Here is a 21,901-nt window from a genome sequence, read left to right as displayed (position 1 = left end):
TTTGATTTTTTAATTTCGATTTTTTCTGTAGGTTTAATCCTTGGAATCCAATGCCAGAAAGGAAGTGATCTCATAATTTTTAATTTATAGAATGGGCAGTAACTCTTACTCATGAATTTGAGAGAACTCTTTATTCATCAACCTACTAGTATGCTCAAGATACTCTCCCTTTAAGGGTCCACATTTCTGCAAAAATAAACTGGGTTTTATTGTTTTATACAATAACCCACATTATCAAAGATTTGTGTTTCAAAACGGATTTATTGATTTTTATGCCCCCGGATCGAAAGATCGGGGGTATATTGGTTTTGGCCTTTCTTTCATTGTATGTGTGTGTGTGTGTGTGTCCCAAAAATTTAACCAAAACTTTAACCTTGGTCATAACTTTTGCAATATTCAAGAAAGCAACTTGATATTTGGCATGCATGAGTATCTCATGGAGCTGCACATTTTGAGTGGTGAAAGGTCAAGGTCAAGGTCATCCTTTAAGGTCAAAGGTAAAAAAAAACAAATTAAAAAACTTTAACCAAAACTTTAACCTTCATAACTTTTGCAATATTGACGATAGCAACTTGATATTTGGCATGCATGTGTATCTCATGGAGCTGCAAATTTTGAGTGGTGAAAGGTCAAGGTCATCCTTCAAGGTCAAAGGTCAAATTTATGGCTTCAAAGCGGCGCATTGTGTTCCTGTGTTTCTGACAAACACATCTCTTGTTTGATTGGATATATAATTGTATGGTGAGTCTGAAAATAGTTCATTATTGTTTATAAACAAGGCTTTCAGGGGGGGGGGGGGGGTAGTTTTTTTGTATGTCTACAGTTGTTTATAGTGAAACATTGTGAATTAACTTTTAGTCACATTTTTAGTTCAATCTGAATGACACTTGCTGAGTGCAAATGTTGTCGTCATATCTTGATTTAGTTTACTCAATTAGTTTTAATAATATAATCTTCAAACATGGTGGCAATCTTTATGAGCATAATATTTTTTGCTCATGGTGAACTTTTGTGACCACCTTTTGTCAATTGTTTGTCTTCCATTGTGCGTCTTGAATATTTGCCTTATTAATTCTGTAGCGGCCACATTTATTGTCGGATCTTCATGAAACTTTGTCAGAAGATAATGATTTGTCCAGATGATATCTTGGACAATTTAGAAATGGTTCAGGTCTGTTGAAAAAAATGGCCGCCAGGGAGCCATTTGATGTTCATTCTTCATGAAACTTGGTTAGAACATTTGTTCCATTGATATCTTGGTCTGCAAAAAACAGGTCATTTCTTTTTATCTCAGGTGAGCGACTTTGGGCCTTTCAGGCCCTCTTGTCATTTTCTTCCACTAAAGACTGAGTAAATCTTGAAATTAGGGATACACAACATTTCTAACTGTTTTGGCTGGAACTGTAATGTTACTTATATTATCTGAATTGTGGCCCTTTGTCATTTTTAGCTCATCTGAGCATGAAGGGCATGGTGAGCAATTGTGGTCAGTCTGTTTCCTTTGTTATACGTCGTCAAATTTAAGCTTGTTATCATTCTAAAGTCAACATTTTAACCAATCCTGATGAAACCAGGTCAGATTGTTTATCTTGACAACATGTAGGTCAAGTTTGAATCTTGGGCATTTGCATCCAAAAACTAGGTCTCAAGGTCATATTAAAAAAAAAAACTTGTTACCACTATGGAAGGGGAATTTATGGCTTAATCTGATGGATGTTACATGTATTTTGACTATGTGTTGGCCAGGTTCATATATGGGTCATGACTCAGAAAACAAGGTCACTGGGTCAAATCTAAGAAAACCCATATTACCACTCCTGTATTGCTCAATCTTGATGCAACATTTTATTTATGAGAATATGAAACTGTGCAATATCAAGGCTACATTAAATTAGGGTTAAGTGGGATCAAAAACTAGGTTACCAGGTCACGTAACAATTGGTGTGCCGTGAACTCAGATGAGAACTTCATCCTTCATTCTAAAATATTGTCAACATCAACTTGTTAAAGCAAAGTTAATAAAATTGACAAAACCTTTTTTGAATACAGATATCTGTGACACTGCTTTATATACTTTAACAACCAGTATTATATAATTTTCTAAAAAGGTGTCAAAATAGTTTTGCATGAAATGTTCAGACCTGCCTCATCCCAGCTTCATATTTGCCCTATACAAATGGAATTTTGTTTAACTTGTGCACACATTTCAGAACACATCAGCTTGGTTGACACTGATGATGTATATGATGATGACGAAGAAGTTGCAATGACGGAAGTAGAAGATATGGACTATCTCAAACCAGCTGACAGATTTCTTCTGGATGTGCTTAAAATATGTTCTCAGTTGAAATCATTGGATCTGAAACTTGGCTTGATCACAGACCGAGCTTGTAAGTCTATGGTGTTTTGTTATCAAATATAACACATAATTTACAGCAGTTAATTGTACCAACATATAATTGTTCCTCTATGTCTTTCTAAAGCCTGTAATTAAAATACTTATTTTAGTGGCAGCAGTCAGTGCAAAATGCTCAGGTCTTCAAAGTCTTAGTCTCAAATACAATGCCTGCATCACAGAAGAAGGCATTGAAACTTTGATATCTACTTGCTCAACATTGACTAATCTCACACTCAGCAAGTATGTCCTATGTATTCTTTGTTTTATTTTTTTAAGCAAAGCTTGTACTTTATCTTTTTTTCATGGCATTTTTTTTTTTTTAAGTTTATTTTATTACAAATAATTTATGGCTGAAGATGGTTTCAGCAAAAATATAACTGAATGTTCACACAATTCAACAAAGTTTTTGTTTTAATTAAGTTCATGTCGAAAAATGAAGGGAATGCACACTGTTCTTGCTCATTTCAGCTGCCACTGTGTTAACAACCCTCTGCAGTCTCACTTAATCAAAAATAGGAAATGTGGATTGAAGAAACTGGTGTGAGTAACATGCTCTATGTGATGAGTTTCAAGTTCAATCCCAATATCACTCCTGTATTGAGGAAATAACATCCCAATATCACTCTTGTATTGAGGAAATAACATCCCAATATCACTCCTGTTTTGAGGAAATAACATCCCAATATCACTCTTGTATTGAGGAAATAACATCCCAATATCACTCCTGTTTTGAGGAAATAACATCCCAATATCACTCTTGTATTGAGGAAATAACATCCCAATATCACTCCTGTTTTGAGGAAATAACATCCCAATATCACTCCTCAATTGTGGAAATTACATTTAAATATTAGTCCTGCATTGATCAAATAACATCCCAGTATCAATCCTGCATTGAATAAATAACATCCCAATATCACTACTGCAATGAATGAATAACAACCCAATATCACTACTGCAGTGAATGAATAACATCCCAAGATAACTCCTGCATTTAGGAAATAACATCCCAATATCACTACTGCAGTGAATGAATAACATCCCAATATCATTCCTGCATTGAGGAAATAACATCCCAATATCACTACTGCATTGAATGAATAACATCCCAAGATAACTACTGTATTGAGGAAATAACATCTCAATATCACTCCTGCATTGAGGAAATAACATCCCAATATCACTCCTGTATTGAGGAAATAACATCCCAATGTCACCCCTGCATTGAGGAAATAACATCCCAATATCACTCCTGTATTGAGGAAATAACATCCCAACATCACTCCTGCAATAAGGAAATGACATCCCAACATCACTTCTGCATTTATCAAATATTATCCAAATATCACTCCTGCATTTGGGAAATAACATCACAATATCACTCCTGTATTGAGGAAATAACTTCCCAATATCACTCCTGCATTGAGCAAATTGCATCCCAATATCACTCCTGCATCGAGGAAATAACATCCCAACATTACTCCTGTATTGAGGACATAAAATCCCAATATCACTCCTGCATTGAGGAAATAACATCCTAATTTCACTCCTGCATTGAGGAAGTAACATACCAATATCACTCCTACATTGAGGAAATGACATCCCAATGTCACTCCTGTATTATGAAATAACATCCCAATATCACTCCTGTATTTAGGAAATAACATCCCATTATCACTCCTGCATTGAGGAAATAACATCCCAATATCACTCCTGCATTTAGGAAATAACATCCCAATATCACTCCTGCATTTAGGAAATAACATCCTAATTTCACTCCTGCATTTAGGAAATAACATCCAAATATCACTCCTGTATTGAGGAAATAACATCCCAATATCGATTCCTGCATTGAGGAAATAACATCCCAATATCACTCCTGTATTGAGGAAATAACATCCCAATATCAATCCTGCATTGAGGAAATAACATCCCAACATCACTCCTGCATTGAAGAAATAACATCCCAATATCACTCCGGCATTTAAGAAATAACATCCCAATATCAATCCTGCATTGAGAAAATAACATCCCAATATCACTCCTGTATTGAGGAAATTACATCCCAATATCAATCCTGCATTGAGGAAATAACATCCCAATATCACTCCTGCATTGAGGAAATGTCATCCCAAGATAACTACTGTATTGAGGAAATAACATCCCAATATCAATCTCGCATTGATCAAATAACATCCCAATATCACTCCTGCATTTAAGAAATAACATCCCAATATCACTCCTGCATTTAAGAAATAACATCCCAATATCACTCCTGCATTGAAGAAATAACATCCCACTATCACTCCAGCATTGAGAAAATAACATCCCAATATCACTCCAGCATTGAAGAAATAACATCCCAATATCAATCCTACATTGAGGAAATGACATCCCAATATCACTCCTGCATTGAGGAAATAACATCCCAATATCACTCCTGCATTTAAGAAATAACATCCCAATATCACTCCTGCATTTAAGAAATAACATCCCAATATCACTCCTGCATTGAAGAAACAACATCCCAATATCACTCGTGCATTGAAGAAATAACATCCCAATATCAATCCGGCATTGAAGAAATAACATCCCAATATCACTCCGGCATTTAAGAAATAACATCCCAATATCAATCCTGCATTGAGGAAACAACATCGCAACACCACTCCTGCATTGAAGAAATAACATTCTAATATCACTCCGGCATTTAAGAAATAACATCCCAACATTAATCCTGTATTGAGAAATAACATCCCAATATCGCTCCTGCATTTAGGAAATAACATCCCAATATCACTCCTGTATTGAGGAAATTACATCCCAATATCAATCCTGTATTTAGGAAATAACATCCCAACATCACTCCTACAGTGAGGAAATAACATCCCAATATCACTCCTGCATTTAGGAAATAACATCCCAACATCATGCCGGCATTAATCAAATAACATCCCTTTGTTTTTACAAAAAAATGCAAAATTTGTCGATAAATCTCATTACACTCATCCTTTTTTCGCATAATTTTCACTGAACCATCCAGATATGCAGTCTATTTTTATTACAGGCGTGTATTTCTGTCTATGATCTTGTCAACTATTTAGAACAAAAACTACATGAGTGCCTTAAAACAAATATATTTATGTGTCAAATCAATCAAATATCAGTTTCGAGTTCTTGTAACCTTTCAAAAAGTACTTACATTATGAATTTACAAAAATGTAAATGAATATACCTGACATGATACACATATATTTGATTTGAGTTTTGTAAAGGTTATGTTTTCAACTCTGTGAAAACGCAATTTACTCAAACTTTTCGTATAAATTACACAATTATAGTGGATTAATTTGTATTTTTCCAGAATAGATTGCATTGATGGCCAAGACCTGAAAATAGAGGCCATTCTTCATAGCTGCCCAGAGTTGTCCTTTCTGAAGCTGACATCCTCAATGTATACCACAAGAGTTCCTGGGGACTTTCCACCTCAGGTTGGTAAATGTGACATCCTCAATGTATACCACCAGAGTTCCTGGGGACTTTCCATCTCAGGTAGATAAATGTGACATCCTCAATGTATACCACCAGAGTTCCTGCGGACTTTCCTCCTCAGGTTGGTATATGTGACATTCTCAACGTATACCACCAGAGTTCGTGGGAACTTTCCACCTCATGTTGGTATATATGACATCCTCAATGTATACCACCAGAGTTCCTGGTGTTTTTTTGCAAATTCAATCCGGACGTTTGGCACATAAAAAGGCAAGATGTTTCTTGGGTATACTTGTTAGGATGTGAATGTTTAACTGTGTGTTTAATGTTGTGTAATCAATATATTTGTCTGCCGTTTTTTATTACATGTATTAAATCTTATGTTGTTATTTGTTTAAGGGTGCCAACACAAGTATGGATCATATGAAGGAATTGCATATTCTGAGCTGTATGAGTAAGTATTACATCTTTATATACATGTATGTACCTTAATATTTTGTGTGCATTATAGATGACATATTGATTTTCTTGTGGTTGAAAACCCTTTATGTGTCTCATATATAAATCTTTTTGCAAATGTTGGGCATCTTATAGAAAATAAAATCTTGTTTTTGTCAACTTTGTAACAGATCTCATCGAAGTGTCTCTGTCATTCTGTCCTCATCTAGAAGTACTGGACGTATCCTACTGCTTGAACTTGCAGTCTGTATCAGGCAATTGCCCTGCTTTGAAAATCTTCACTTCCCAAAGAGGTGAGAACATGATATTGTTTCATTCATGGAAAACACTGTTCATGATTGCTAAGAGTTCCTATCATGAAGGTTGCTCATTTGTTGTTGTTGTTTTGTTGAGATGCTGATGCTTTTTAGCTCACCTGAGCACAACGTGCTCATGGTGAGCTTTTGTGATCGCCTTTTGTCCGTCGTTCGTCGTGCGCCGTCAACATTTGCCTTGTGAACACTCTAGAGGCCACATTTATTGTCCGATCTTCATGAAACTTGGTCAGAACATTTGTCCCATTGATACCTCGACTGAGTTCGAAACTGGGTCATGCTGGGTCAAAAACTAGGTCACTAGGTCAAAAAAAAGAAAAACCTTGTGAACTAAGTAGAAGTCACATTTGATGCCCAATCTTCATGTAACTTTGTCATAATTTAATTTTCTGAGATCATGATATTATTTATTTGCAAATAATCTGATGAGAATTAAACAAATTACATGTTAAAGGATAATCTACTTGCACAAAATTTTGAATTATTCACTATATATTCTTAAGAAAGTAATCAGGTCATAATTATTTTAATTTTGTAAATTACAATTCAGCTACATATGAATTAATAATCAATAACAGAATACATATTTGCAGTTTTAGATTATGATAATTGTATGCAAATGTATTAATGAATAAAGCATAAAATTTGAATTTGACTGAAAAAAAACAGTCTTAATTAATTGATAAAGAGACTTTAAAAGGAATCACTTTTCCAGTTTATATTTATATTTTACTGAAAACATAGATATATGAGTTGATTTTACTGAAAACATAGATATGACATGGATATGAATAATCTCCTTACTCAATATTGGATTGTAATGAGTTCACAGTATACAATGTTACTATTCCCTTCTGTTATATGATACAATATGTACAGAAAAGGTATACAAATGGTAAATATAACCGATCTAATATTCATAACAAGGACGGTTTGAGAAAATATACCTTCTTTTATTTAAGAGTAATAGTTTAAACACGCTTCTTTTTACATTCATTAAGGTATTTGCTGTATTTGTTCATTTTTAACGATGCTTAGATTCTTTAGACTTGGCTTGTACCTGTCCTAAATTCTCTGTCATTGTTCTTCATTTTCTAGTTCTAAGAATAAAAGTTAGTTATTTTCATTAAAGCTGCTTTGGTTTTTACTTATAGATTAATTCTTTGAGTGTATTCAGGCGTATCTGACTGGACGCCTTTAGTTAATTGAATAACAACCAGTCAGTGGTGTCATCCTGACCGGAAATAAGCGTTCTTTAATTAGACTCGATAAATATTTCCGTATTACATAAGTGCTCACAAAGTTACATAACTTGTAACCGTCCCGTGACCGGCTCACTTGCATAAGCGAACGAGACCGCACTACCACAGTTGTTTATAGTGAAACATTGTGAATACTTTAAGTCACATTTTTAGTTCAATCTGAATGACACTTGCTGATCTTCACACATGGTGACAATCTTTATGAGCATAATTTTTTTTGCTCATGGTGAACTTTTGTGATCACCTGTTGTCAATTGTCTGTCTTCAGTTGTGCGTCATGAATATTTGCCTGGTTAACACTGTAGAGGCCACATTTATTGTTGGATCTTCATGAAACTTTGTCAGAAGATTTGTCCCAATAATACCTTGGACGAGTTCAAAAATGGTTCCAGTCTGTTGAAAAACATGGTCACCAGGGGGCCATTTGTTGTTCTTGGTTAGAACATTTGTTCTATTGATATCTTGGGCTGCAAAGAATATGTCATTTCTTTTTATCTCAGGTGAGCCACTTTGGGCCTTTCAGGCCCTCTTGTTTTTATTATTTAAAATCAAATTGCATATTTATATTGCACACAAATGCTCACTACTGCTCTTTTACAGTCGACAGTCTCAAAGAAGTTAGTCTCAGTTCGTCCAGTCTGGTTAGTGTTGATTTATCATTTAAAGTGCACCTGGAGTCGGTGGAGATAGGTTCACTAGTGGTGAGGGACCTCGACTTTTCAGAATGCTGGAGGTGAGATGAAGATAGTTGATGTATTATAACCAATTGGAGTATCGTACATAAGAGTGAATCTGTCAGGCTGTTGATCCGTCAGTGTGTCTGCATAAAATGGGATGAGTTTGTGGAGTGATGTTCCAACACATTTCTGAAGCAATTAAATTGAAACTTGGAATATAGTTATAACTATGAAGTGTAGATGTGCAAGACATGTTTTTCATTAAGAGTGAATCACACATGTTGGAGTAAACCTTTCAACAAAGCTAGCAAATAGGCCTGGGATATAAGTCATGTCTGTGACAAAGCTCTAGTTTGTTTTAGGCTTTCAATGTTTAGTGGAAAATACTAATTATTCAAATGTGTACCAGTTAACATTCTGATTATGCTACTGTTTTCATACCGTTTTCCAATTTATACAATAAAAACATTGCCAAGAAAGGCAGACTCAAAAATTTGAAATATAATTTATAATTCTTGCAATATTTTCAAATTTAACAGATTTAAAGCACATCTTAGAATGTAGCAAATGAACTTTAACACTTTTTTTAAATGTGGGGTGTTATTTTGCTATTTTAGTTCACATGTGATCATATATAATAAATAAGGAGTATTGTTTACTAATGTATTAATAAAGTGTGTACCTTCCTTCTACAGTTTGTTGACATCTGGCTTTAAAGATTCAAGAGACAAATGGAGAACCGTTCATACGCTGAATATCGCTGGATGTAGACAGATGAACCCATCTGATGTCTGTGCCCTATTGGCAGAGGTAACACTCAGATATGCAGATAAGTAGGCTACTTTTTAATTAAGGTAAGAAAAGGATAATCAATGATCGGCTTAGAAAGCAATAGTAAGATGGTTAATTAGCCTTGGTTAATAGTATATGTTCACATGCGTAGCCACCATGAGTCTTGGTGAATAGTATATGATCCCATGCCTAGCAACCATTAGCCTTGGTGAATAGTATATGTTCCCATGTCTAGCAACCATGAATCTTGGTGAATAGTATATGTTCCCATGCCTAGCAACCATGAACCTTGGTGAAAAGTATATGTTTCCATGCCTAGCAACCATGAGCCTTGGTTAATAGTTTATGTTCCCATGCCTAGCAACAATGAGCCTTGGTCAATAGTTTATGTTCCCATGCCTAGCAACCATGAGCCTTGGTGAATAGTATATGTTTCCATGCCGAGCAACCATGAGCCTTGGTGAAAAGTATATGTTCCCATGCCTAGAAACCATGAGCCTTGGTGAATAATTTATGTTCCCATGCCCAGTAACATGAGCCTTGGTAAATAGTATATGTTCCCATGTCTAGCAACCATGAGCTTGTTTTATAGTATATGTCCCCATGCCTAGCAACCATGAGCCTTGGTTAATAGTATATGTTCCCATGCCCAGGAACATGAGCCTTGGTAAGAAGTATATGTTCCCATGCCTAGTAAACATGAGCCTTTGTAAAACGTATATGTTCCCATGCCTAGCAACCAGGAGCCTTGGTAAATAGTATATGTTCCCATGCCTAGCAACCATGAGCCTAGATTAATGTTGTATGTTCCCATGCCTAGCAACCATGAGCCTTGATGACTAGTATATGTTCCCATGCCTAGTTACCATGAGCCTTGGTGAATAGTATATGTTCCCATGCCTAGCAACCATGAGCCTTGCTCAATAGTATTTGTTCTCATGTCTAGCAACCATGAGCCTTTGTGAATAGTATATTTTCCTAAGCCTAGCAACCATGAGCCTTGTTGAATAGTATATGTTCCCATGCCTAGCAACCATGAGCCTTTGTGAATAGTATACGTTCCGATGCCTAGCAACCATGAGCCTTGGTTAATAGTATATGTTCCCATGCCTAGCAACCATGAGCCTTGATGAATAGTATATGTTGCCATGCCTAGTTACCATGAGCCTTGGTGAATAGTATATGATCTCATGCCTAGCAACCATGAGCCTTGCTCAATAGTATATGTTCCCATGCCTAGAAACCATGAGCCTTTGTGAATGGTATATGTTCCTATGCCTAGCACCATGAGCCTTGTTGAATAGTATATGTTCCCATGCCTAGCAACCATGAGCCTTGCTAAAAAGTATATGTTCCCATGCCTAGCAACCATAAGCCTTTGTGAAAATTATATGTACCCATGCCCAGTAACACGAGCCTTGGTAAATAGTATATGTTCCCATGCCTAGCAACCATGAGTCTTGGTGAAAAGTATATGTTCCCATGCCGAGCAACCATGAGCCTTGGTGAAAAGTATATGTTCCCATGCCCAGTAACATGAGCATTGGTAAATAGTTTACGTACCCATGCCTAGCTACCATAAGCCTTAGTGAATAGTATATGTTCCCATGCCTAGCCACCATGAGCCTTGTTGAAAAGTATATGTTCCCATGCCTACCAACCATGAGCCTTGGTGAATAGTATATGTTCCCATGCCTACCAACCATGAGCCTTGGTGAATAGTATATGTTCCCATGCCTAGTTACCATTAGCCTTGATGAATAATATATGTTTCCATGCCTAGCAACCATGAGCCTTGGTGAATAGAATATGTTCCCATGCCTGGTTATCATTAGGCTTGATGAAAAGTTCATGTTCCCATGCCTTGTAACCATGAGCTTCGGTGAATAGTATATGTTCCCATGCCTATCTAATATGAGCATTTGTGAATGGTTTCTTCTCCCATGCCTAGTAACCATGAGCCTTGTTGAACAGTTGATGTTCCCATGCTTAGCACCCATGAGCCTTGGTGAATAGTTGATGTTCCCATGCCTAGCAACCATGAGCTTTTGTGAATCCTTGCTGAACAGTTGATGTTTCCATGCCTAGTGACCATGAGCCTTGGTGAATAGTTGATGTTCCCATGCCTAGCAACCATGAGCTTTTGTGAATCCTTGCTGAACAGTTGATGTTTCCATGCCTAGTGACCATGAGCCTTGGTGAATAGTTGATGTTCCCATGCCTAGCAACCATGAGCCTTAGTGAATGGTTTCTGTTCCCATGCATAGTAACCTTTAGCTTCGGTGAATAGTTTCTCCCTCCATTCCTAGCAACCATGAGATTTTGTGAATAGTTTAGGTACCCATGCCTAGTAACCATGAGCCTTGGTGACTAAATTCAGAAATAAAATAAGTTTATTAAGCAAGATTTATTTTGCACATGTCCTTCAAATCAGCCTGCTTGTAACTTACAGAATTGTTGACAGTTGGTTTAAATGGACATAGGACAGTTTGAATACAATACCACTGTTAATTACTTCTATATTCCAGTTGCCTTATCTACAGAAACTATGCTATGGAGGTAACTCCTGGAACATGGTTAACTTGGTGTCAGAGAATCTTACATCTTTTGAATTCCAGGTAACAATAAACCTAGTTTTTGTCAGTGGACGGTCAAAAAGATGAGAATTCAGATTTTATTTGATTTTCTTATTAACAATTTACTGAGAAGAAGTCATAGTCAAAAATGTAAATTTTTAAGCTGCATCCGTGAAAATGAGTCCAATCATTTGAACCAGAGTGTGTGAAGCTTGTTATAAAATAAGCCTTGTTCTGAGTAAATTGGGCTTAATGCATGTACGTAAAGTGTTGTCCCAGATAAGCCTAGAAGTCTGCACAGGCTAATAAGGGACAACACATCTCAACTACACTGGAGTTTTGCCAACAAGTGACTTCCTTTAAACAAAAAATACCACTAAAGCAGACTAGGTGGACTGCACTGAGACGAAACATTACCCACATGCATGGTGCCCTGCTTAGCCAGAACGCAGCTCATATAATGCTAGGTTCCCACTGTCTTACAGGGAGTTGTCTTATGTGATTACAAGTGAAGAGACATGGTGAAGTGTGTTCATACTTTGTGATACTGTGTTTTGCATTTACCAGTAGTTGTAATCAGGGTTTGAATCTTCTTTTTGTCAACCAATACTACCCATGATACCTTGTGTAATTATAATATGTTTTGAATTTGTCATTTAATTTTTTTTTCATCTTTGTTGTATATGTACAGGAATAAGTAAATTTAAATTTATGGTAATACCATGTTTTAACATAAATGACGTACATGTATTGTGGTATATGTTATTAGAACTCACCCAAGACATCATTTCTAAAGCTGACCATGCCAAAACTTAAAGAACTGATGTTACGGGAATGCCTGGACATCTCTGAACAAAATTTCTTTGACCATCTGATGTATGGACGACAGGTAAATGTTTTGAGAGTGAAGTTAACCTTAGAAAATATAAAGTGTCCGTCATCTTTTATGCTATTGTGAATGTTTATGGCATTGACAAGTTATACATTTGCTTTCTAAACTAACTTAAATGTTTTCAATTGTGATTTTCTTAGAAACGGCCTATGCTGTCACTAAGCACATTTCAATAGCCGTTGTTCACAGGATTGCCAATATCTTTATGGTTAAAGGTCACAACCATATATTATTGTCATGTATATTATGCGTGCTTTCACTTGTAAAATTCAATAAATGTTATACTTGCAGAATATTAAATACAAGTTATGTTTATCTTTGATAATCCATTGAAAATAAATCCACACAAAATCAATAAATTTAACCTTGTCACAGATAAACAAAGCGCATGTAGGTGTGTAAATTTTCAGTGTCAGTTATGATTGTTTTATCTGGATTTTTTCTAATTAAGCCCAAAATGGGGTGGATGGCCAAGTAGTTGTGCAAGCATTACGCTGTAGTTAACTAATTGTGTTTTAAGTTTTTTAATCCAGTAATATTTTCAAAATTTCATGACAAACTTCATGAAAAATTAACAAATGTTGTTTGGAGTTTCTGCTACCAAATATGTGCTTCACTGCACTACACAATGTAGCGTCAAAAGCTAATAATAGAAACACATCTTACAGCTATTTTGTTCTTATAAATTCATATAAACTTTCATTAGGTGGTCCTTTACCCAAATTACTTAAAGAAGCTCTGCTCTATTGTGCAAAGTACCTAAACGAGAATGAGTGTCACACAAAAAATACAACCTAATATTATCTTCAAACACACTGCTTCAATGCTAACACTTGAACTAGGCTTTTCAATACGAATGAATATAAATCAATGAAAATTAATTAACATTATCCTCCATCTTTTATATTGATTGATATGGGTGTGGACTGTGCGGGTTGGTAGGGTCAAACATGTGGTTTGGGGTAAATAGCTAAAGTTTGCATTTAACAATCTTGATAAAGCATTCTATGTACATTCTATTTTTATGCCCCCCTTCGAAGAAGATGGGGTATATTGTTTTGCACATGTTGGTCGGTCCGTCTGTGGGTCCGTCCACCAGATGGTTTCCAGATGATAACTCAAGAACGCTTAGGCCTAGGATCATGAAACTTCATAGGTACATTGATCATGACTGGCAGATGACCCCTATTGATTTTCAGGTCACTAGGTCAAAGGTCACAGTGACTCGAACTAGTAAAATGGTTTCCGGATGATAACTCAAGAATGCTTAGGCCTAGGATCATGAAACTTCACAGGTACATTGATCATGACTGGCAGATGACCCCTATTGATTTTCAGGTCACTAGGTCAAAGGTCAAGGTCACAGTGACTCGAAATAGTAAAATGGTTTCCGGATGATAACTCAAGAATGCTTACGCCTAGGATCATGAAACTTCATAGGTACATTGATCATGACTGGCAAATGACCCCTATTGATTTTCAGGTCACTAGGTCAAAGGTCAAGGTCACAGTGACTCGAAACAGTAAAATGGTTTCCGGATGATAACTTAAGAATGCTTACGCCTAGGATCATGAAACTTCATAGGTACATTGATCATGACTGGCAGATGACCCCTATTGATTTTCAGGTCACTAGGTCAAAGGTCAAGGTCACAGTGACTTGAAACAGTAAAATGGTTTCCGGATGATAACTCAAGAATGCTTACGCCTAGGATCATGAAACTTCATAGGAAAATTGATCATGACTGGCAGATGACCCATATTGATTTTCAGGTCGCTAGGTCAAAGGTCAAGGTCACAGTGACTCGAAACAGTAAAATGTTTTCTTGTTCATAACTCAAGAATGCTTACGCCTAGGATCATAAAACTTCATAGGTACATTGATCATGACTGGCAGATGACCCCTATTTATTTTCAGGTCACTAGGTCAAAGGTCAAGGTCACAGTGACTCGAAACAGTAAAATGGTTTCCTGAGGATAACTCAAGAATGCTTACGCCTAGAGTCATGAAACTTCATAGGTACATTGATCATGACTGGCAGATGACCCCTATTGATTTTCAGGTCGTTAGGTCAAAGGTCAAGGTCACAGTGACAAAAAATGTATTAACTCAATTGCTGCCACTACAACTGACAGCCCATATGGGGGCATGCATGTTTTACAAACAGCCCTTGTTTATTTAAAACCTGATTTTGTGGCATCATTCAGTTGTAAATTCTCTTCATTCTGATTGCAGATTTCCCGCCTTCAAGGTCTGGAAACTTTAGTGGAATGTAAGTTTGGTGAGCCATTTTCAAATGGAATCGGAGTCCCTGACCTTGAAGTTCTTAGATGTCATGTGCTCAAAGGTTTCCATGGGGACGTGATGTCACGGTGTCTGCAGCACTTCAGCCATCTTCAAGTCTTAGATCTGCAGAGATGCGCCTTTCTTAAACAGTCAGTTAGTTTGAAAAGAAAAGAGTTGTGATTTAATCTCCATTTAGCTGATTATCTTTCTTTTAATTTCAATAGTTTCACAAATAGATCTTAACTTTGCTCCATCAATTTAACAGTGAAGAGTTTTTGTTGAACCTTTATTTTTGTGCATTTTCCTCCCCTGTAGTTTTTATTCCACAACAATGAAAAATATTTACACTTTTATTTCAAACAATTGAGTTTGAAATATTAAGATTTTTAATATTGTAATACCACAGTGAACAAAGTTTGTGCAGTGGTTTACTGAAATCACCCTGTCGGTCAGCCGGTTGGCAGGTTGGTCACCCTGTCAGTCAGTCAGTTGGCAGGTTGGTCACCCTGTGGGTTAGCCGGTTGGCAGGTTGGTCAATCTGTCGGTCAGCTGGTTGGCCGGTTGGTCACCCTGTGGGTTAGCCGGTTGGTCACCCTGTAAGTCAGCCGGTTGGCAGGTTGGTAACCCTGTCGGTAAGCTGGTTGGCAGATTGTTCACCCTGTCGGTAAGCCGGTTGGCAGGTTGGTCACCCTGTCGGTAAGCCGGTTGGCAGGTTGGTCACCCTGTCTGTCAGCCGGTTGGCAGGTTTGTCACATTGTGGGTAAGCCTGTTGGCAGGTTGCTTACCCTGTCGGTCAGCCAGTTGGCAGGTTGGTCACATTATGGGTAAGCCGGTTGCTCACCCTGTCGGTCAGCCGGTTTGCAGGTTGGTCACCCTGTCGGTCAGCCGGTTGGCAGGTTGGTCATTCTGTCGGTCAGCAGGTTGGTCACCCTGTTGGTCAGCCAGTTGGCAGGTTGGTCACATTGTGGGTAAGCTGGTTGCTCACCCTGTCAGTCAGCTGGTTGGCAGGTTGGTCACCCTGTCGGTCAGCCGTTTGGCAGGTTGGTCACCCTGTAGGTCAGCCAGTTGGTCACCCTGTTGGTCAGCCGGTTGGCAGGTTGGTCACCCTGTTGGTCAGCCGGTTGGCAGTTTGGTCAGCTGGTTGGCAGGTTGGTCACCCTGTCAGTCAGCCGGTTGGCAGGTTGGTCACCCTGTCGGTCAGCCGGTTGGTCACCCTGTCGGTCAGCAGGTTGGTCACCCTGTCTGTCAGCCGGTTGGCAGGTTGGTTACGCTGTTGGTCAGCCAGTTGGCAGGTTGGTCACCCTGTTGGTCAGCCTGTTGGCAGGTTGGTCACCCTGTTGGTCAGCCGGTTGGCAGTTTAGTCAGCTGGTTGGCAGGTTGGTCACCCTGTCAGTCAGCCGGTTGGCAGGTTGGTCACCCTGTCGGTCAGCCGGTTGGTCACCCTGTCGGTCAGTCGGTTGGCAGGTTGGTCACCTTGTCAGTCAGCAGGTTGGTCACCCTGTCGGTAAACCGGTTCGAAGGTTGGTCACCCTGTCGGCCAGCCGGTTGGCAGGTTGGTCACCCTGTCGGTCAGCAGGTTGGTCACCCTGTCTGTCAGCTGGTTGGCAGGTTGGTTACGCTGTTGGTCAGCCAGTTGGCAGGTTGGTCACCCTGTTGGTCAGCCGGTTGGCAGGTTGGTCACCCTGTTGGTCAGCCGGTTGGCAGGTTGGTCACCCTGTCGGTTGGCAGGTTGGTTACGCTGTCGGTCAGCCGGTTGGCAGGTTGGTCACCCTGTTGGTCAGCCGGTTGGCAGGTTGGTCACCCTGTTGGTCAGCCGGTTGGCAGGTTGGTCACCCTGTCGGTTGGCAGGTTGGTTACGCTGTCGGTCAGCCAGTTGGCAGGTTGGTCACCCTGTTGGTCAGCCGGTTGGCAGGTTGGTCACCCTGTCGGTTGGCAGGTTGGTTACGCTGTCGGTCAGCCGGTTGGCAGGTTGGTCAGCCGGTTGGCAGGTTGGTCACCCTGTCGGTTGGCAGGTTGGTTACGCTGTCGGTCAGCCAGTTGGCAGGTTGGTCACCCTGTTGGTCAGCCGGTTGGCAGGTTGGTCACCCTGTTGGTCAGCCGGTTGGCAGGTTGGTCACCCTGTCGGTCAGCCAGTTGGCAGGTTGGTTACGCTGTTGGTCAGCCAGTTGGCAGGTTGGTCACCCTGTTGGTCAGCCGGTTGGCAGGTTGGTCACCCTGTTGGTCAGCCGGTTGCCAGGTTGTTCACCCTGTCGGTTGGCAGGTTGGTTACGCTGTCGGTCAGCCGGTTGGCAGGTTGGTCACCCTGTTGGTCAGCTGGTTGGCAGGTTTGTCACCCTGTCAGTTGGCAGGTTGGTTACGCTGTCGGTCAGCCAGTTGGCAGGTTGGTCACCCTGTCGGTCAGCCGGTTGGCAGGTTGGTCACCCTGTTGGTCAGCCAGTTGGCAGGTTGGTCACCCTGTTGGTCAGCCAGTTGGCAGGTTGGTCACCCTGTTGGTCAGCCAGTTGGCAGGTTGGTCACCCTGATGGTCAGCCAGTTGGCAGGTTGGTCACCCTGTCGGTTGGCAGGTTGGTTACGCTGTCGGTCAGCCGGTTGGCAGGTTGGTCACCCTGTTGGTCAGCCGGTTGGCAGGTTGATCACATTGTGAGTCAACCGGTTGGCAGGTTGGTCACATTGTGAGTCAGCTGGTTGGCAGGTTGGTCACATTGTGAGTCAGCTGGTTGGCAGGTTGATCACCCTATCGGTCGCCGGTTGTCCGGTTGGTTACGCTGTCGGTTGGCAGGTTGGTCACTCTTATGGTCAGCCAGTTGGCAGGTTGGTCAGTTTGTCTGTCATGCTGCACATGTCCTTTTGTAGCGCATACTTTTTTCTCAGTTTTCTGCCCATCAACATGAACATTTAAAGATATGTTACTTATACAACATAGAGGTTCACTCATTTTTTGTTGTATATAGCAAGAAAGGTATATATACCTTACACAAACCATCATGTGTCACAAACTTGTCTCTCAGTTTTTAGAGGCATCAGCATGAAACTTAATAAATGAGTTTTTTGTACAATGGTTAGGTGCAAAATATAATGTTCATATATGTCATGATATTTTCTGCAGAGTTATGTGCCATTTTCCGATACTAACTTCATTGTACATGTGTACTTGATACTGAATTGAATAATATGAATTAATCGATTACTTCTACTTTGTACTTCCTACAGTCAATTGCTGACTATTACAGGAATGCCTTTTGGCAGATATAGACACTGTCGAGTCCGTTTCCTGGAAAGAACCAGTACTTGGTGTCTATGGAGGAGAAAATGAGAACGCTCCCCGAGTAGGAAGCGAACCCACGAACTCCTGATCGCTAGGCGGACACCTCATCCACTTCACCACCGGGACCTAGTTTTAGATTAGTTTTATGTGTATCAACATGAAACACTATTTTTCTGTATGTCGTAATATTCTTTGCAGAGTTATTTGCCCTTAAATTGAGCCACATTTTGGATTCTTAACTATATCATTGTTCATGTGTATTTTGTGTCAAAAAGAGTTTTTTGTGTATCAAAACGAAATTGTATAGTAGTGTTGTTTATACTGTGTATAGGCGCAGGAGTTTATGTTTGTTTATGTACTGTTAATTGTTGCACAATTATGTGCCCTTGAACATAGGCAAATTTTACTTTTATCATTGTGCATTGCATACTTTGTGTTGCAAACAATATCCTATATATGAAATTAAATTGGAATGGTGTTTGCACAATGAAGAAGTGAACTGTGAAGACACAATTCACCTATTTTCTTGTCATGCCGCTCAAGAAATTTTTAGGAAATTATTGAATAATAATTTGTTTACACACAATTCATCCATATATTGTCAAAGTACATCCTCTTTGAGCATCAATCACTTTTAATGATAGTTCTGTTTCATTACTATGAAAAAAACTTTTTTTGAATGTTCTTATCACTTATATAATATTTTAATGTTTTAAGGTTCAGACTTGACTTCTGGAAGGCTATAAAGACAGTGACCTTTAATCATTGTGGAAAACTGAAATCTTTGGAAGTCCAGAATGTGCCTTCATTGACATCGCTTAACATTGAGGTGAGATTGCAAGCTTGGTAGATAACTTGTGAGGTACAAGCATGGTCAGTACTGAGTTTCAAATCTATACATTATTCCAGTGTAAAAGTTTGTTTATTTGTATGAATCAATTGTTCTTCATGCATGCAGCTGAAAAAGGAGGCTCTTAATATGAATATTAACATGGCCAGCAATTGTTAAAGCACAAACATTCACCATGTACATGTTCTTCATGATTGAAAGTGCTTTTTGAGCTGGAGCTTGAAAGACAAGTGATAACTTTGGTAAATCTTTGAGGCTATTGAATTATTTGGCCCTATAATCTACATATATCAGGGTCCAGAAAAACAATGGTTGCTCATTTAATCACATAGTTAAAATCGGATCATAATAAAATTTGGCAATAATGTTTGTTAGAAAATGTTCGGGGCCAAGTTTGGTAAACAGCAAGATCATCTGAAGTACTTCTGAAATATAGCCCTTCAATTGGTGAAAAAAGCTTATATCTTGTTTGCTCTGTTATGCCTCGGTCACACTGTCACGAATCAGAGCTACGAATGAGCTTCGATTCAATCGGCTACGAATGACTATGAAATTGTCAAAATTCGTAAGCCGCTACGATTTCAGTACGGAGCACAACGATCTACCATCAAAATGTTGGAAAACGCACAAGGAAAGGTACGGACTGCTACTTATCGACACGATTTAGTAAGGAGCGCCACGAATCGGTACGATCAAACAACGAATCTGCTACGGTCTGGTACGATTAAGTATGATGCTACGCGAATCAGTACGATCTAACTACGGATCCGCTGCTGTCTAGTACGGGTAAGTACGAACTAGAACGGTCTGCTACGAAGCAGTGGGAATTGTGACGGACTGGTACCGACAGGTAGGAATGAACTACGATTGAACATTGCGCCCACAGCCTCTTGTATTGTCATACATAGAATGACTCCCAAAACGAGAACATGCAAGTTGCAGCAACAGCACGTAACAAAAATAATGGAATCAGCCGTGTCTGGGGAAGAGTCTACCTCCTCCATCCAAAACCAAGAGCTGGGTCGTCTTAAAAGCCAGTCTCTAATCCACCACCTCCTTTTTATGCCCCCCTTCGAAGAAGAGGGGGTATATTGTTTTGCACATGTCGGTCTGTCTGTCGGTCGGTCGGTCCATCAGTCGGTCCATCCACCAGATGGTTTCCAGATGATAACTCAAGAACGCTTAGGCCTAGGATCATGAAACTTCATAGGTACATTGATCATGACTGGCAGATGACCCCTATTGATTTTCAGGTCACTAGGTCAAAGGTCAAGGTCACAGTGATTCGAAAAAGTAAAATGGTTTTACGGATGATAACTCAAGAATGCTTATGCCTAGGATCATGAAAATTCATAGGTACATTGATCATGACTGGCAGATGACCCCTATTGATTTTCAGGTCACTAGGTCAAAGGTCAAGGTCACAGTGATTCGAAAAAGTAAAATGGTTTCCGGATGATAACTCAAGAATGCTTATGCCTAGGATCATGAAAATTCATAGGTACATTGATCATGACTGGCAGATGACCCCTATTGATTTTCAGGTCACTAGGTCAAAGGTCAAGGTCACAGTGATTCGAAACAGTAAAATGGTTTCCGGATGATAACTCAAGAATGCTTACGCCTAGGATCATGAAAGTTCATAAGTTCATTGATCATGACTGGCAGATAACCCCTATTGATTTTCAGGTCACTATGTCAAAGGTCAAGGTTACAGTGACTCGAAATAGTAAAATGGTTTCCGGATGATAACTCAAGAATGCTTACGCCAAGGATCATGAAACTTCATAGGTACATTGATCATGACTGGCAGATGACCCCTATTAATTTTCAGGTCACTAGGTCAAAGGTAAAGGTCACAGTGCCTCGAAACAGTAAAATGGTTTCCTGATGATAACTCAAGAATAATTAGGCCTAGGATCATGAAACTTCATAGGTACATTGATCATGACTGGCAGATGACCCCTATTGATTTTCAGGTCACTAGGTCAAAGTCACAGTATATCCGTGGAATAATCGTAGCTAATAGGTAGCGTAACCGTAACGCTCCGTAGTTCTTCGTATCAATCTGTAGAAGTCCTTGAAAATCTGTGGGCCTACGAAAAGGTACGGACGACTACAGTGTCGTTATGAACTAATATGGATCAGTATGGTTTAGTACGGACTGCTACGGATACGCTAGGGTCGATAAATTGGTAGCAATTTTTTTAACATGTTCAAAATTTGTCAAGAGTCGCTACGGACATCCAAAAACTACTACGACTGATCACGGATCAAGAACGGAGAGCCACGGTCCAGTAAGGATAGCTACGAACTGTGCCGAAAAGTATTCGTAGCTCGTTCGTAGCTCTAATTCGTGACAGTGTGACCGAGGCATAACTCATATAGTTTAAATCAGATCATCATAATCTTGGCCAAGTTTAGTTTAAACCTATTTATTTTAGCTCGATTGCATCGAAAGCCTAAGGCTTATATAAACGCTCTCGAGTCCGTTTCCTGGGCCTAGAACCAGTACTTGGTGTCTTTGGGGGAGATCTAAAGAACGCTCCCACGGTGGGGATCGAACCCGTGACCTCCCGGTCGCTAGGCGGACACCATATCCATTACACCACGGCGACCTACAAGTTTGATAACCAG

General features: G+C 39.3%; 1 protein-coding gene across 4 annotated transcripts in view; it reads left to right on the top strand.

Annotated features, from left to right (window-relative positions):
* LOC127862278 (uncharacterized) overlaps nt 1-21,901 on the top strand; it is a 40,559-nt gene that overhangs the window by 8,330 nt on the left and 10,328 nt on the right. For 2 of the 4 annotated variants that reach the window (XM_052401339.1, XM_052401342.1), the window contains exons 4-16: nt 1,451-1,486; nt 2,211-2,390; nt 2,509-2,638; nt 2,867-2,938; nt 5,763-5,889; nt 6,290-6,344; nt 6,520-6,642; nt 8,526-8,658; nt 9,298-9,412; nt 11,923-12,012; nt 12,740-12,859; nt 15,099-15,298; nt 19,132-19,243. In XM_052401339.1, coding sequence (XP_052257299.1) covers nt 1,451-1,486; nt 2,211-2,390; nt 2,509-2,638; nt 2,867-2,938; nt 5,763-5,889; nt 6,290-6,344; nt 6,520-6,642; nt 8,526-8,658; nt 9,298-9,412; nt 11,923-12,012; nt 12,740-12,859; nt 15,099-15,298; nt 19,132-19,243 — 1,493 coding nt within the window. The remainder of the gene's footprint in view (nt 1-1,450; nt 1,487-2,210; nt 2,391-2,508; nt 2,639-2,866; nt 2,939-5,762; nt 5,890-6,289; nt 6,345-6,519; nt 6,643-8,525; nt 8,659-9,297; nt 9,413-11,922; nt 12,013-12,739; nt 12,860-15,098; nt 15,299-19,131; nt 19,244-21,901) is intronic. The other 2 variants (XM_052401343.1, XM_052401341.1) reach the window with 1 other exon arrangement.

Source organism: Dreissena polymorpha, chromosome 16, assembly GCF_020536995.1.
Source record: "Dreissena polymorpha isolate Duluth1 chromosome 16, UMN_Dpol_1.0, whole genome shotgun sequence".
NCBI lineage: Eukaryota > Metazoa > Mollusca > Bivalvia > Myida > Dreissenidae > Dreissena > Dreissena polymorpha.
The sequence above is the reverse complement of the archived record's forward strand: the minus strand, read 5'-3'. Positions and strand labels throughout refer to the sequence as shown.